The following is a 15,335-nucleotide window of genomic DNA, read 5'->3' as shown; positions in this document are numbered from 1 at the left end:
GCCAATTGGAGATGAAACTTAGAACATAAAGCCACATTTTTCATGTGGAGACCTTGCCCAGAAACTGAACCTAATATGCTAGAATCCAATTGGCTTGAATCCGAGTAACCACATGCTGGACCTGAAAAAATGATCATATGAACAGTAAGTGTTCAAATGGGTATAACTCACTCTAGGAAGGTCAGAATGACTTGATTCTCAAACCATTGGAAATGAAACTTAGGACATAAAGCCACATTTTTCATGTGGAGACCCTGCCTAGAAACTGAACCTAACATGCTGGAATCCAATTAGCTTGAATCCGAGTAACCACATGCTGGACCTGGAAAAATGATCATATGAACAGTAAATGTTCAAATGGGTATAACTCACTCTAGGAAGGTCAGAATGACTTGATTCTCAAACCATTGGAAAGGTTAGACATAGGAGCACATTTTTCATGGGGAGCATAGAGCCCAGTTCTGACTCTAACTTAATCAATTTGCTAGAACAATTTAGGTTAATAATTCTGACCATAATCAAAAATTGACCTGAAATTCTGGACTTTGACCTATCTGACCAGTTTTGGTAAAAATGCCATAACTTGGTCCACAAAATTGCAAATGTAATGATTTTAAAGCTAAAATCTCTATAAGACCTAGAACTACAATTTTGGTATTTTGACCAAAATCCAGAACCTAATGAAACTTGGACAATTTGCTAGGACAAATCAGTATTCCAAATTCACCTCAGAATAGTATTTATGTCATATCTCCCACTAGGAAACTCCAATTGGGATGAGTCAAACTGTTCTAGAAACCTAAGAAATAGGACTCCAACTTTGATTTAGGAACTTTCCTTAAATTTTGAGTGTAAGAACCCTAAAATGGGAATAAAAAACACTGACTTAAACCTAAAATCCTGAAGGCACAGGGTTTAGGAGTCCAGGTCAATTAATTGGCTATAACTCACCCAACATAACCTGAAAAATTGTGATTCTTGAACTTGAGTGACCCTAAGACATAGGGTAACAACTCATTTGAAGGACATTAGGCTTGGTTCTGGAACCATAAAAGGTCAATAGACCAGTCTTGGAAAATTGACTATAACTTGAGTTCTAAAACTCTAAATTAAGTGATTCAAAAAGAGAAATCAAAGTTTAAACATAGAGAAACAACTTCCATGGAGGAAGTGTGGTCAAACAGACCCTATATCTTAGCCAAATTGCTAGGCGAAAATAAGGGACAGAATATGTACTTAAAGAAAGGTTCATGAAATTATTTGATACATGATATATAAATTACCTAAATGGTTTGCCAAATATATAAGTTACATGAAAGTGAGATTGGAACCTATTTTTCCATTACAAATGACATGAAATTGCTATGTAGCACTAATAGCGCATAACATGAAATAATAAGTCCATAAGTACTTAATAACACTAATTTGCCTAAAGTATACATAGACTTATGTATATAGCTTGGATCAATTGGTATACCAATTAGGGACTACATATTGTAGTACTGCTCATATGAATGATCATTGATAAATAATATATGTCTGATATGGTTATTCCTCTGGCTTTATGCCTGACATGATATGATCATCGGCTTTTATGCCTTATATGATTTCTGGCTTTATACCTGCCCGTTGGCCATTGTGCCTAATCTGATTTTTGGCTTTATGCCTGCCCGCTTGCCTTGTGCCTGACATGGCAGATGTATACATGATAGATATATGAATGTATAACTAGTATACTCCCGTGTATTCAGTCTTTATAGTATGTTATAGATTACTTAGGCACTTATATGAATTTAATAAGACTAAATATGGAATAATTGAACCAAAAGGATTCTGATAAACTTATTTGCTCCCAATGTTCAATAAACATGTAAATGACTCAAAATTCATGAAATCTACATTTCTTTATGAAATCATATAGGGAATAATTATCTTTAATTGTTTAGTTATTTTTACTTTAATTTATGCACCACTAAGCGTTATGCTTAGCACGTTGGTTTTTCCATTGCGTAGGTACTGGAAACCAGCCGCAGAAGTAGTAGTGATCTGATAGAGAGTTTGATCAGATCTGTGTTAGAGTTGGAGTCACCTCAGCTGTGCACTTGGTAGAGCCTATGGTTACATGTTTTGTACTTTTTGTTCATTGTACATAAGTAAAAGATGTAATTAATTTTGGGACTATAATATAAATTGTAAATTGTTGTATATGAATTTTATAAATGAAATGAAGGGTGTTTTACATGAATGAATGGTATGACATATGATATGGGCTGATGATGAAAAGACCAGATATGATGTTGAAATTATAGTATGAAACTGTTTTGACAGGTGAATGGAATTTAAATTAAAAATGTACACGATAAGACAAGACAGGGTGCTCTGGCACTGAATGTGGCACGCTTTGCTCGGCTACACTGTAGATCGAGTAAAGGGTATCACATCAGATGTGATGGTTTAGTCTCAAAAGGAGGATGGTAGCTGGCGTACTACAACAGGGGCAGATAGATGTAAAACATTTTTAACCATCCATGCAGATCCAAGGCGGAAAGATGTAAAATTTACAATGGGTGACTATGTGTTTTTAAAGGTTTCTCCTATGAAAGGGATTATGAGATTTGGAAAGAAAAGGCAAGTTGGCACTCCGTTACATAGGACCTTTTGAGATCATGGACAGAGTGGAAGCATTTGCCTATCAGTTAGAGTTGCCACCAAATCTTTCTCATGTCCACCTAGTATTCCACATTTTCATGCTTAGGAAGTATGTTCCTGATCCTTCTCATATGCTGCAATCAGACACAGTGGAGTTAAATGAGAATTTGATTTTTGAGGAGTAACTAGTAGCCATAGTAGACTATCAGATGAGACAACTTTAGTCAAGGAAGATCCCTATGGTTAGTCCTGTGGAGGAGTTAATCTATGTAGGAATGCACTTGGGAGTTAAAGTGGGACATGTGCAGCAAGTACTCATAAGTTTGATATGCAATTATGTGTCATTATTCTGCCTTGTGTAAAATTCGAGGACGAATTTTCTATAAGGGGGGAAGAATGTAACATCCCATATTTTGAGATAATCATTTTATGTATAGTTATATAATTTTTTACTGGTTTGACGGGCCCAGGAGGGGCCATATGATATTGATGAGATGTGGATATGGAAGATGTGATTTAGAAGTATTATTTGGATCATTTTATAGGTTGGGTATTTCCTATATATAGGGAAATCCGCCGAATTTTTGGCACAACTTAAGATGTCTTTGATTCTTTTTAAGCTTGTGTTGAGTCAATTGTATTAAATAATTATAATGTAATTGTTAGGTGAGCCGAGACAACCTTCATTCGCTACCCAACCACCACAGTGACCTCGATTCATGTCTGTGAGTAAAATATTAATTTTAATTATAATTTCAATATTATTATATGTTCAGACATACCCATGCATTACTTATAAATATATATCTATTTAGTTAAATATTAAACACGTTTTATATTGCATTCTTAATTAATGAAATGTTATGGATGTTGTTTTATAGTTATTTAGAGCAGTGTGCGTGTGTTGGCATGCGTGTGGTGTGTGGTATTGGATATGGATAGGACGGGTAGACGCGGCTGGAGCTTGACTCACTGGAACCCGATCCTTTTATGGATAAGTCAGGGTAGGCACAGCTCGAGATGATCCCGCTGACTCCCGTATTTGGTTTATTAAGCAAAAGTCCGGCTTGAGATGTACTCGCCAGCAAAGATTGGATTAAGAGAGCTATATAAGGGATCAACTCCTATATATGTACTGTTTGAATATTATATGGGTGTGTGAATGCTCCAAATTACCTTTTTGTTATTCATGATGTGATTTGTATGAAAATTATGAAGGTATTAAATTCCACTTTTTGGGATACATTAGCCTTAGATAGCTATAGAAATTGTATTTAAAATCAGTATTTTACTCTCTTAGTCTAACGCTCACTCCTGTTCACCTATTTTTCCAGGATACAGGAGGCCTCTTATTGAGTTTAACCTGCTCTCTTCTTCACAGGTCTATTATCAGCATTTAATTGTATTTTGTTCTCTTATTCTGTTCTAAAACTTTGCATGTATTATTATTATTAGTGATGTACTCATTTGGATTTGTTATGTATGTATTAACTGGAATTGTAAGCATGATATATGAGTATGCGTGAATGATCATTGGGTTGAATGAGGAAGCTGAGCTCTCATTTGAAATAGTATTTTTATGAGTATGTGGAGGGTGAGCTGAGCTCCCCAAATTGTTATATATATTGTGCTTACAGGTCGGGTGAGTTAAAAACTCTCTGTTGGATGGTCCATGTTATGGTCAAACTCTGTTCGGTTGATTTTGTGAAATTAGGCTCAATATGGGCCTTAAGATTGGGTTAAGGAATAGTTAGGCTTACTACGGGTCTCGAAAGTTTTAGGCTGGCTCAGGTCCTAGTGTCGGTCCTGCCCATAAGTTGGGTCGTGACATTTATTCTATTTGAAAAATGAACTTTGTCATTGGAGAAATTATATAATAAAGCAGTTATTTGATATCAACTTTGATATATAATGACAACCCAATAATAGTTAGACGCACATATAAATATTATGACTACTTTAAAAAAAAATGTAAAGTGATTATAAATTTTTGAGATCCACTCATATATATATATATATATATATATATATATATATATATATATATATATCCATTCATCATTAAATTACCATTTTATATAAGATATCTTACATGAAATAACGTTTCGTTATATAATTACTCTATTGTTAGGTGCTTTTCTATAGCAGATTGTTTTTCCCACTAGCATGAGAATTATGTCTAAAATGCTGAATAGAGCTTGTGGACCGGATAAAGAGAAGGTGCTTCCTAACATGGACACAGAACCATTGATATAATATTATTTTAGAACATTTTCCTTTTCCTTTTTTCAAGTGTTCTGCTATCTCATCCTCTTTTTGCATTGAAATACTAATCTATGCAGGAGGACAAAGTGACCAGTGCCTTTTACGGAAATGGCTTCCATGTCCAACCGAATGTATCTAGTAATTGAAAAATTGGGTCAGGCTAAACGTCTTTGTAAATGCTGAAAACCTCTCTCCGAGGGTTACAAAATAATAATAATAATGGGAAATCTGATTGTGCAGGTTGCTCAAATGTTTTAGTCTAAAATGACATTTGGCATAATGAAGTTGCATCCTGATAAGTTACCAACCACAAATGAAAGTTACTTAAATTCTACTTACAGTTATTTCTTTTGACTTTGAGCCTCAACATTGCTGAGAAGGCAATAAAACTATAGGCAAAATGGGGAGTTAAATAAAAGATCAGGGATATTTTGGTCACATTGTAAAAGTTTTGCCTTTCTCTGGAGTTTACGCTGGCCCCTTCTGCTATTTCCATGTCTCACTTTCACTCTTCACAGTACAAAAATTTTTCTGATTCCTCTCCTTCCACTATCTATTCTGTCCTCAGTCTACTCATCCAGAGATGCAGCTAAGAATGGTAAGAAGTCACTTTCACTTCCCTCCCTCTCTCTCTCTCTCTCTCTCTCTCTCGTGCTTGTGTGCTCTTGCACTTTCTGCTTAAGAGGAAATGCTGCTCACATTTTCTGCCACTTCTCCCATTTCAATATTTTTCATATTTTCTTCTGGTCTTTTAACTCTTTTATTATATATATATTTTTTTTGGTTTAAAATAGATTATCTAGATCCCTCTCTCTAAGCTCACCACATTGGACTTCTCTTAGTACGTCAATCAGTTTCAGTGGCGTACACAGCACAGGTTCATGGTTCTGCAGGTAATTGTATGATACATTACCTAATCTGTGAATATTATGACCCAACAAGTTTGATTTTTTTGGTACATTGCATTTGCAGGAAGATGGGTGGCCTCTTGGCCTAAGACCACTGAATGCAAGAATTGGGTTGGTGAGAAATCGTGATTTCAATGGATCAATTTCATTTAGCACTCTGCTTACTGGTTCTCCTAGCTCCACCGCAGATTCTTCCTCAGATCCCGATACAGAGGTCAGGCCATTCTTCTTTCCTTTGATTACTAAAATCAGATTCAAAACGAGCTAGTAAGAGCATATTGAGTTATTTTTTTTACAAATATTCACATCTATTACGTGCATTTGCATTTGTATGTGTTATTGTTTTCTGGGTTCATACAATATCTAATATTCACATTATTTTCAGTCTACTGGATCTTTCTTCCATGACAAGAGCATCACACTTGGGAGCCTTATTGGAGTATCTAGCATTCTAGAGCTCTCTCGAAGATCAACTAGGAGAAGAAGAACAGCAGAAACATTAAGAGACCAGAAGAATTGCAAGTCAAAATCTTGGTTCTTCTCATTATGCTCAAAGCTAAGCACTGATGCTGTTAACAAGAACAACTCTCCTCCTCTTGGTCACTTTCTTGAAGCAGAGAGGAGAGCAGCTAACATTCACAGAAGCGATAGCCCAATGTTATATGGACCTAATGATTTCTCCCCCGTTCGAACCAATTCAGATCCTAATTCCCTCTTTATTGGTGGTCAGGTTGCTCCTCAATCAAGTTCTTCATTGGAGGCAGATGCCGGAAGAAGATCCAACACAGAATTATTAGAACATGGCAATGGGTATGGATTTCCACTATTGTTCTCATGTTTGTGTGGACAACTGATTGAATGATGAGTTCCTGTTGAACGTTCTTTAATGGCTTGTTCATCTAAGCAAGTACTTATTGCTAAATTTTAATGGCTGTAATTAAATTTTATTTGTCTTTAGACATTATCACTAAATATCATAGAATTTCTACTTATTTTGAGCATATAAATTAAAAATATTTTCTTCTATGGTCTTATAATTAAATTTTAGTCTTTGTGAAGCATTGCACTAAAAACTTCAAAATTGGGTTATACAGGTTAGCTGCTCTTTTGGCATGGGGCCTTTTCTTTTTATTTTCTTGCTGCTCTTTTGGCATGGGGCCTTTTCTTCTTTTTATTTTCTTAGTATTTAAGATTCTTAAATTATTTTTTAATTGCATTTATGCTAAATATTATTATTGTTAACTATAAAAAATATTATTGTTACATTACATACAATAAAACTCAATTTTCCCATCTACGTAGAGGGTGTTTAATTTGATTTTTAAGTCAATTAAAACCTACTTACAAATAGAAAGTCGTAAGTAAAATAATATTTAATTTAATTTATAAATTTAAAAAAATTACTTAAAATAAGTCAAAAGTCATAAATAAAATAACCTTAAAACTACTCTTTGACCAAGAAAAAAAAAGTATACTATCTTAATAATTTTAAAAATATCAACATTATCATTATTTAACAAGTACAACACTTAATTTTATATATATATATATATATATCATTTTGACTAATTAAGTTCTATTTAATCATTAAGTTCCATTTTATCACCTTTTAATCAAATACATAAATTATTTATTAAAATTTAATTTTAAATAATTTTAGCAAACTTATTTTTAAATTAACTAATATATAAATTAAACAACATAAACAATCAAACCGATGCTCTCTTAGTCGATATTTAGGTATTACAGCATCTAAAAGGGAGAAAAAAAAAAAAAAAAAAACCTTCCATTATGTAGCCTACACCTATTGACTCTTTCAATAATGATTTTCTAGAAAGATGCCACTAATAAAAATTGAATTCATATAAAAACGAGTTTAATAATTATTAAATTAAATATTTATATCAAGATGTGTTTATAATCGATTAAAATGTATATAATAAATATATGAATCTATATATAAATATTTGATATAAAATTATTAAGTTGATATAAATTCGAGTTATAATAGCCTCATCCTTCTAAAAGTAGTCCAAGGATAATATTAGTGCACAATCAAGACACTATTGCTTAAGTATTTCTTAGAATGCCCACTTACATTAATATTTGTAACTTATTTATGTATTATTACTTATGTCTGATTATACTCTGACTTATGCATTCAATATATAATGAATTAGATCCTAATATCACTTATATTAATTAGTTTTAAGCTAAAATAATTTGAAATAGTTCATGTGCAACAATGATTATTCTGCAAAACTAAATTTAATTCCAATTGTATTAATTTAATTTATTTTACTATTAATATCTAATGTTTTATCTACATTTATATGAGTATATTTGTTTTGTTTTATACTATGAAAACGCATTAGATCGTGTGTGTGTATATATATATATATATTTATATGAGTATATTTGTTTTGTTTTATACTATGAAAACGCATTAGATCGTGTGTGTGTATATATATATATATATATATATATATATATATATATATATTATAAAATTAATTTATATTTAAAAGTTAATTTGGAAAGAGTAATTTTTATATCACAAATGCATACAAGATATCATATTTTTTTATAGAAAATAAAAGATAAAAAAAACAAAATATAAATCTAAAATATACTCCTACAATTTTACATAAAAAAATTAAGATAAATCACTTATATAAAATATAATTATAATTATCTTAATTTAAAAGATTTGATAAAGTTGACAGAGCATTTGATTTTGCCATTAGATGAGATATACGCTTTACTCAGTGGTAATCTAATATTGTTTAACTTCATGATTTTTCTACGAGTTCAATGTTGTGCAAAATCCCACAAGTGCACGGATCATTAACAAGTAATATAATAGTGAGTGAGCATCGTTCCCACGAGGAACTAAGTGAGTACCAAACTAAACAGCAATTATAACTATCTAGACTACCAATTATAGCATTAGAATCTAAACTAAGTTATTCTAAACTAATGAAATAAAAGAAAGCTAAACAATTCAACTAATGTAATCAATTAATAAAAGCAATTCCAGAATTAGGGGTTCACACTTCAACTTATTACAAATCTAATCCCATTCATTCAATAAATTGAAAACTTGTTACTTCGAAGGAAATTAATTCTAAACTATTTTAAGTCCTCTCTCAAGACACTCAAGGTGTATTTTAATTAATCTGAACCCTACTTTTGTAGTGATCAATCTCAATTAAGACCCTTTAAGCTCTTTGATTAATTATAAACTCCACAAAGAATCTCAGCCTATCTCTAGGTCAAAATCCCTAAGTTCAATATCTAGATTTTTCAATATTAATCTTCACCTTTCAATCTTTCAACTAATATGTAAAATCATAACTAAGTGGAGCTCTACAAATAGCATGCATTAAGATCACAAGAAATTGAATCAAAGAACAAATCTCTAAATTTATCAAATAAAATCAACGTGAATCCATAACAGAATTTGAAAGTCTACATCCCTAATCCTAGAATTAAGAAAACTACTCATTCATGGTGAGTTTAACAATCAACATAAAAATAAAATAACAATGACAAAACATCTGAAGAAATAGAACAAAGAAACCAAATAGAAGATTTTGCAACATTGAACTTTTAGGACTTCGGCTGTAAATCTCCCTTAAGAATCTTGGTGCAAATCTCTCCAAATTACTAAAAATCTAACATAGAATGTAAAAGTAGCAATCCCTAGCTTATTCCTGACTTCTTGTATTTATATATGGCATAAAAACCCTTAATTTGGAGTCCTGGAGGCTTTAGAAGTCTTTCCGAGTCAAGCGAAACAGAGTTAGAGTCAAATTGGAGTCAAAGCTGGGGCATTTTACACAGCCCCTGCTTCATTACACCGGTAAGCCGTGTAACTTTCTGAAGCTTTTGAAGCTTTTACAAATTGGGGAGGCAAAAGATTACCCGAGCCAGGGACCATTGCGTGGGTCCCTTTACACAGCCCGTGTAAAGTCTTTTTCTCAGCATACTCCTAGCAAATTGTTACATGGAGCAAGGATGCCCAGTGCACAGCCTGTGCTTTTATCCTTAGTACAAGACTTATTGTAATGTGTTCTAGGCCTTGGGACTATATGAAATCACCTGATAAAACACAGAAATTAAGAGATTAAGCAAGAGTAACTCAAAATCCTAAACAATAATGAAACTAATAAGAATTTATGCAATTAACAAACAAAATGCTCATGAAATATAGTCAAAAGGTTCCTTAAAATACCTATATAATATCTATATAAACAATATGATACCCTATTCGACTTTCATTCTTATGCTAATTTAGTTCTAAGTATGTCAATATAACACAGAATTAGCAAGGAAGGAAACTTCCCTGATTGAAATTCACTTCTCTTGCGTGGTTTTGTGCCTTTGTTCTAGTCTATCCTTCTTGTATCTCCTCTCTTCACCTGAAATAATTCAAGGTTAGAGTTTGGTTAGGGGTATGCAGTAAAAAAAATAATTGCAAAACTAAAAAAGAAATTAAAACTTTAAAACTTGGGTTGCCTCCTAAGAAGCACTTATTTATAGTCTTTAGCTTCACTGTACTGTTGGCTCATTTAGGGGTAGGTGGATTAGTAAAGGAGTGTATAACTCCTTTCTTAATAGGTTTTCCAAAGAAGTGTGGCTTTAGGCATTGGCCACTGACTTTGAATGCTCTTGATGTCTCACTCTATACTTCCATTGCTCTATAAGGGAAGACTTGTAGGACTTTGAAAGGTCTAAACCATCTAAATCTTAACTTTCCAGGGAATAGCTTCAATTTAGAGTTGAATAGCAAGACAACGTATCCTTCTTTGATCTCTCTTCTTCTGATGTGCTTATCATGCTAGTTCTTTGTCCTTTTTTTTTTTTATATATTTGTGCATTTTCATAGGCATCTTGCCTAATTTCTTCCAATTTATTGAGTTGTAGAAGTCTCTTTTTTGTAACACTCTTCAAGTCAAAATTTAGTGTTTTTATTGCTCAATAAGCCTTATGTTCAAGCTCGACAGGGAGGTAGCATAACTTCCCAAAGACTAAGTCGAAGGGGGTAGTTCCAATAGGTGTTTTGAAGGCTGTACAGTAGTGGATCATTAAGTTTCAATGACTAATATTTCCTTGAGCAATTCACTATTTTCTCAAGTATCCTCTTCAGCTCCCTATTTGAAATCTCCACTTGCCCGCTTGTTTGGGGTTAATAGGTGTTGCCACTTTGTAAGCCACTCCATATTTCTTGAGCAGTGCTTTAAATTGGCTATTGCAGAAGTAACTTCCCCCATTATTGATTGTAGCTCTTGGAGTCCCACACCTTGTAAAGATGTACTTCTTCGAGAATTTGATGACCACTTTAGCATCATTGGCTATTGAGGCTATTGCTTCCACCCATTTAGATACATAATCTATACCAACTAGGATATACTTGTTCCCAAGTGAAAATGAGAATTGACCCATGAAGTCTAGCCCCCATATATAAAAGCTCTACTTCAACTATTCCATATAGTGGGATCTCGTTCCTTCTTGATATATTTTTGGTCGTTTAACATTGACCTCCTGTAAGCACAAAGTATCTTACATCTTTGAACAAGAATGACCAATAAAAACTTGCTTGTATTATCTTAGCTGCAGCTTTTATTATGCTAAAGTGTCCTCCATAAGGAGAGGAACAACAGTGTTGGAGTATGCTTTCAACTCCTCTAGAATGTATCTTCTAATGAGGCCATCATTATATCTCTTATATAGCAGAGGCTCTTTCCAAGTATAGTCTTTTATGTCAAATAAAAATTTCTTTCTATGTTGGTAGGACATATATAGTGGTAGTACTCTGTATACAAGATAGTTGATTATGTCTACATAGCATGGGGGTTGATTTATAAACAGGAGGTGCTCATATAGAAAGGAGTCATCTATTGGCGTGTCCTTAGTTATGTCCCCCCTTTCTTCTTACTTCAGCCTGGAGAGATGATTAGCTACTACATTCTCAGCTTCCTTCTTACCTTTAATTTCCAAGTCAAATTCATATAGAAGAAGTATCCATTAGATTAGCCTTGGCTTTGCCTCTTTCTTATTCAAGAGATACCGAAGAGCTGTATAGTCTGTATAGACAATGACTTTGAATCCAACTCGGTAGGATCTAAAATTTTCAATTACAAATACAACGGCCAAAAACTCTTTTTTTGTAGTTGCATAGTTGATCTGTGCGTCATCAAGCATCTTGCTAGCATAGTAGATAGCATGGATCTTCTTGTCTTTACATTACCCAAGAATTGCTCCTATTGCATGGTTGCTTGCATCACACATGATCTTAAATGATAGCTCCCACTCTGGAGTTTGTATTATTGGTGTAGAAATTAATCCTTCCTTTATCCTGTAAAAAGAAGCAAGGCAAATCTCATCAAAATCAAAGGGTACATCTTAATTTAGTAAGTTTGTTAATAGCTTAGCTATTTTGGAAAAGTTTTTGATGGATCTTTAATAGAATCCAACATGTCCTAAAAAGCTTAGTACTATTTTGACTGATGTTAGAGATGACATTTTCTTTATGATTTCAGTCTTCACCTTGTCTAACTCTGTGCCTTTTTTTGAGACTAGATAACTACGAACTATGCATTTTCTAACCATGAAGTGGCATTTCTCCCAGTTAAGTACCAAGTTTGGTTCCTCACATCTTTGTAACACTTTGAAAAGACTAGTTAAACAATCATTAAAACTAGTGCCATAAATGGAGAAATCATCCATAAATACCTCCATTATATTTTTAATAAAGTTAAAGAAAATAGCCATCATGCGTCTTTGAAAAATAATAGGGGGACTATATATACCAAAAGGCATTCTCCTATATGAAAAAGTATCATAAGGGCAAGTAAAAGTAGTCTTTTCTTGGTCATATAAGTGAATTGGGATTTGGAAAAATTCCAAGTACTCATCTAGATAACAGAAATTTGGATGTTTGGCTAGTCTCTCAAACATTTGGTTAATGAACGGAAGAGGGAAATGGTCTTTCTGGGTGGCACTATTCAATTTCTTATAGTCAATGTACATTCGCTAACTGATAACAGTCTTAATAGAGATTAGCTCATTGTTTTAATTTTTTATTATAATCATCCCACCTTTCTTAGGTAATATATATACTGGATTAATCCATTTACTATCAGAAATAGGGTAGATTACACTTGCATTTAATAGTTTCAAGATTTCTTTCTTTACTACTTCTTTTATGTTTGGATTAAGTCTCCTCTGATGCTCTATAATGGGTTTACTATTCTCTTTCATAGGTATCCTATGCATACAAATGGAAGGGCTAATTCCCTTTATGTCCTCTATTTTATACCCAATGCTCTTCCTATGGGTTCTTAGTTCCCTCAACAGTTTTTCTTCTTCTTGCTCAGTTAGACTAGCACTAATTACTACAGGAAAAGTATATTTTGAGCCAAGATATGCATACCTGAGAGTGGAAGGAAAGGGTTTGAGTTCTACCTATTGTGTTGCCTCATTATTAGATGTTGACATGGTTGGAGTTTGCTTTAACTCCTCTACTTGAGCCAATGGGGGTGATTGGCTAGCTTCTAGTGATTGTGCAACTGCTGCTATTTTCTTATTTTCATTTTTTGCGGTATTGCTGTGCATAATATAAGTTTCTAAAGGTTCTTCTGGATATCTCTGGTTGAACTCCTCTTCGACTAGCTCATCACTTATATCAACCCTTAAACACTTGTCCATATCTTGCTTTTGTTTCATGGCATGAAACAAGTTAAACTCCACTTCCTCTTCTCCTACTTTGAGAGTCAACTGCCCATTTTTGACATCTATGATTGCTCTGCCAGTTGCTAAGAAAGGTCTTCCTAAGATTATAGGAATTTGAACATCCTTATCCTTCTCCAGAACAATAAAGTCAGTTGGTATAAAGAATTTTCCAATCTTTATAGGGATGTTCTCTAAAATTCCTATTGGATATTTGACATATCTATCTGCTAGTTGTAATGAGATTGTAGTCCACTTAAGCTCTCCAACATTTAACTTTTGACAGGTAGATAGGGGCATTAGACTAACACTTGCTCCCTTGTTATAAAGGGCCTTGTCAATGTTCATGTTGCTAATAAGACAAGGTATTGAGAAGCTTCTAGGGTCTTTTAACTTTGGAGGTAGTTTGTTCTGCAAGATTGCATTACATTCCTCTATGAGAACCACTGTCTCATAGTCATCAAGCTTCCATTTATTTAAAGGTATCTCCTTTAAAAACTTAGCATATAATGACATTTGAGATAGAGCTTCTATGAAGGGAATGTTGATGTATAGTTTCTGTAAAACTTCTAAAAATTTCCCAAACTACTTGTCTAGTTTAGCCTTCTAGAATCTCTAGGAAGAAGGTAATAGTGGTTGGTAGGGCTTAGATAGCTCCTTCTTTTCGTCTTTCCTGTCCACTTTGTCGGTAACTCCTTCTTTTCTTCTTTCCTATCCTCCTTCTTCTCTTTGCCTTTGTCAGCTTGTGTTTCTTCTCCCTTTGCTTGAGTCTCTGTTTCATCATAGGCCTTTTTTATTGTCTTTTGATTCATTCTGGCCTTTGGTCTTCTAGTATCCTACCACTTCTTAAGGTAACTACCTTGCATTACTCCTTTGGGTTCATTTCTGGTTGACTAGATAGTTTACCTATGGCCTTACTTAAAGAACTAGCTTGCTGAGCAATTTGATTCTTAAGTATTTTGTTATGTGTGGCCAATTGGTCTATTTTAGAAGTTAGCTACTTGGTCATTTTCATTTTGCTATTGTTGAACTACTAGAAAACTCTCCATCATGGATTTCATAGTCAACTTTGGTTTAGGCTGTTGAGGTTAAGGAGCTGGTGGTGGTTGAGTGACATTCTGACCTCTATTCTGAAATCCTGGTGGTATTGGCTTATATCCTTGCTGTCTATTGATTGGCTAATTTTGTTGGTTCTACGAGTTTGACCATAAGAAATTTGGGTGGTTCCTCCAATTAGGTTTATAGGTGTTAGTATAAGGATTATTAACTGTCTTCTGATTGAAGTTTCCACTGTTGTTTGCATAGTTCATCTATTATATGGATGGCTTACTATAGTTGTTGCATTCTAAACTTAGGTGTTCTCCTCCACAGTGTTCAAATGAATGATTGTTGGTTACAATTACATTGGCTTGTATTTTATTAAGCCTCTTTGAAAGTTGATCAAATTGAGCATTAATCATGCTAAGAGCATCCAGTTCTAATACTCTAGCTGTCCTCCTTGTGTCCCCTCTCTCAATTTACCATTCACAATTATGATATGCAACTCTCTCTAAAGTTTAAGAGCTTCTGTGATTGTCTTTTCCATTAGATCTCCACTAGTTGCTGAATCTACTGTGCTCCTTATTGATGTAATAAACCATTGTAAAATTTCTGAATTAGGAGCCAGTCTTGAATGCCATGGTGTGTGCACTCCCTCTGAAGGTTTTTACACCTTTCCCATGGATCATAAAGTTTCACTATCCTTTTGCTTGAAAGTGTTCAACTTGATTCTCAATTTTG

General features: G+C 33.6%; 2 protein-coding genes across 3 annotated transcripts; one reads left to right on the top strand and one right to left on the bottom strand.

The window, feature by feature from the left end:
- Window positions 1-5,410: 5,410 nt before the first annotated feature.
- On the top strand, window positions 5,411-6,846 carry LOC110667221 (uncharacterized protein At3g17950). 2 transcript variants are annotated; one of them, XM_021828014.2, is made up of 4 exons: window positions 5,411-5,512; window positions 5,709-5,807; window positions 5,887-6,036; window positions 6,208-6,846. In XM_021828014.2, the coding sequence occupies exons 2-4, from the start codon at window positions 5,796-5,798 to the stop codon at window positions 6,682-6,684; spliced, it is 639 nt and encodes a 212-aa protein (XP_021683706.2). In that variant the 5' UTR covers window positions 5,411-5,512; window positions 5,709-5,795; the 3' UTR covers window positions 6,685-6,846. The 2 variants fall into 2 exon arrangements, with proteins under 2 accessions (XP_021683706.2, XP_021683705.2); XM_021828013.2 differs by lacking the exon at window positions 5,411-5,512 and having other exon boundaries at window positions 5,621-5,807.
- A 6,446-nt stretch (window positions 6,847-13,292) lies between these two features.
- LOC110667228 (uncharacterized) lies at window positions 13,293-14,072 on the bottom strand. The gene has a single exon (XM_021828025.2). The coding sequence runs from the start codon at window positions 14,070-14,072 to the stop codon at window positions 13,293-13,295; it is 780 nt and encodes a 259-aa protein (XP_021683717.2).
- Between the last annotated feature and the right edge of the window lie 1,263 nt (window positions 14,073-15,335).

The sequence above is a fragment of the Hevea brasiliensis genome, chromosome 5, assembly GCF_030052815.1.
Source record: "Hevea brasiliensis isolate MT/VB/25A 57/8 chromosome 5, ASM3005281v1, whole genome shotgun sequence".
NCBI classification, from domain to species: Eukaryota; Viridiplantae; Streptophyta; class Magnoliopsida; order Malpighiales; family Euphorbiaceae; genus Hevea; species Hevea brasiliensis.
This window is presented reverse-complemented; position numbering and strand designations above follow the sequence as displayed.

What these genes read in the sequence shown, in the direction of transcription:
- LOC110667221 (XM_021828014.2), top strand. An exon ending in CCTCAGATCCCGATACAGAG is followed by an intron (nt 6,037 to 6,207) that starts GTCAGGCCATTC and finishes CATTATTTTCAG; the next exon opens with TCTACTGGATCTTTCTTCCA.
- LOC110667228 (XM_021828025.2), bottom strand. Translation starts at nt 14,072, where the DNA reads ATGTCATTATATGCTAAGTTTTTAAAGGAGATACCTTTAAATAAATGG.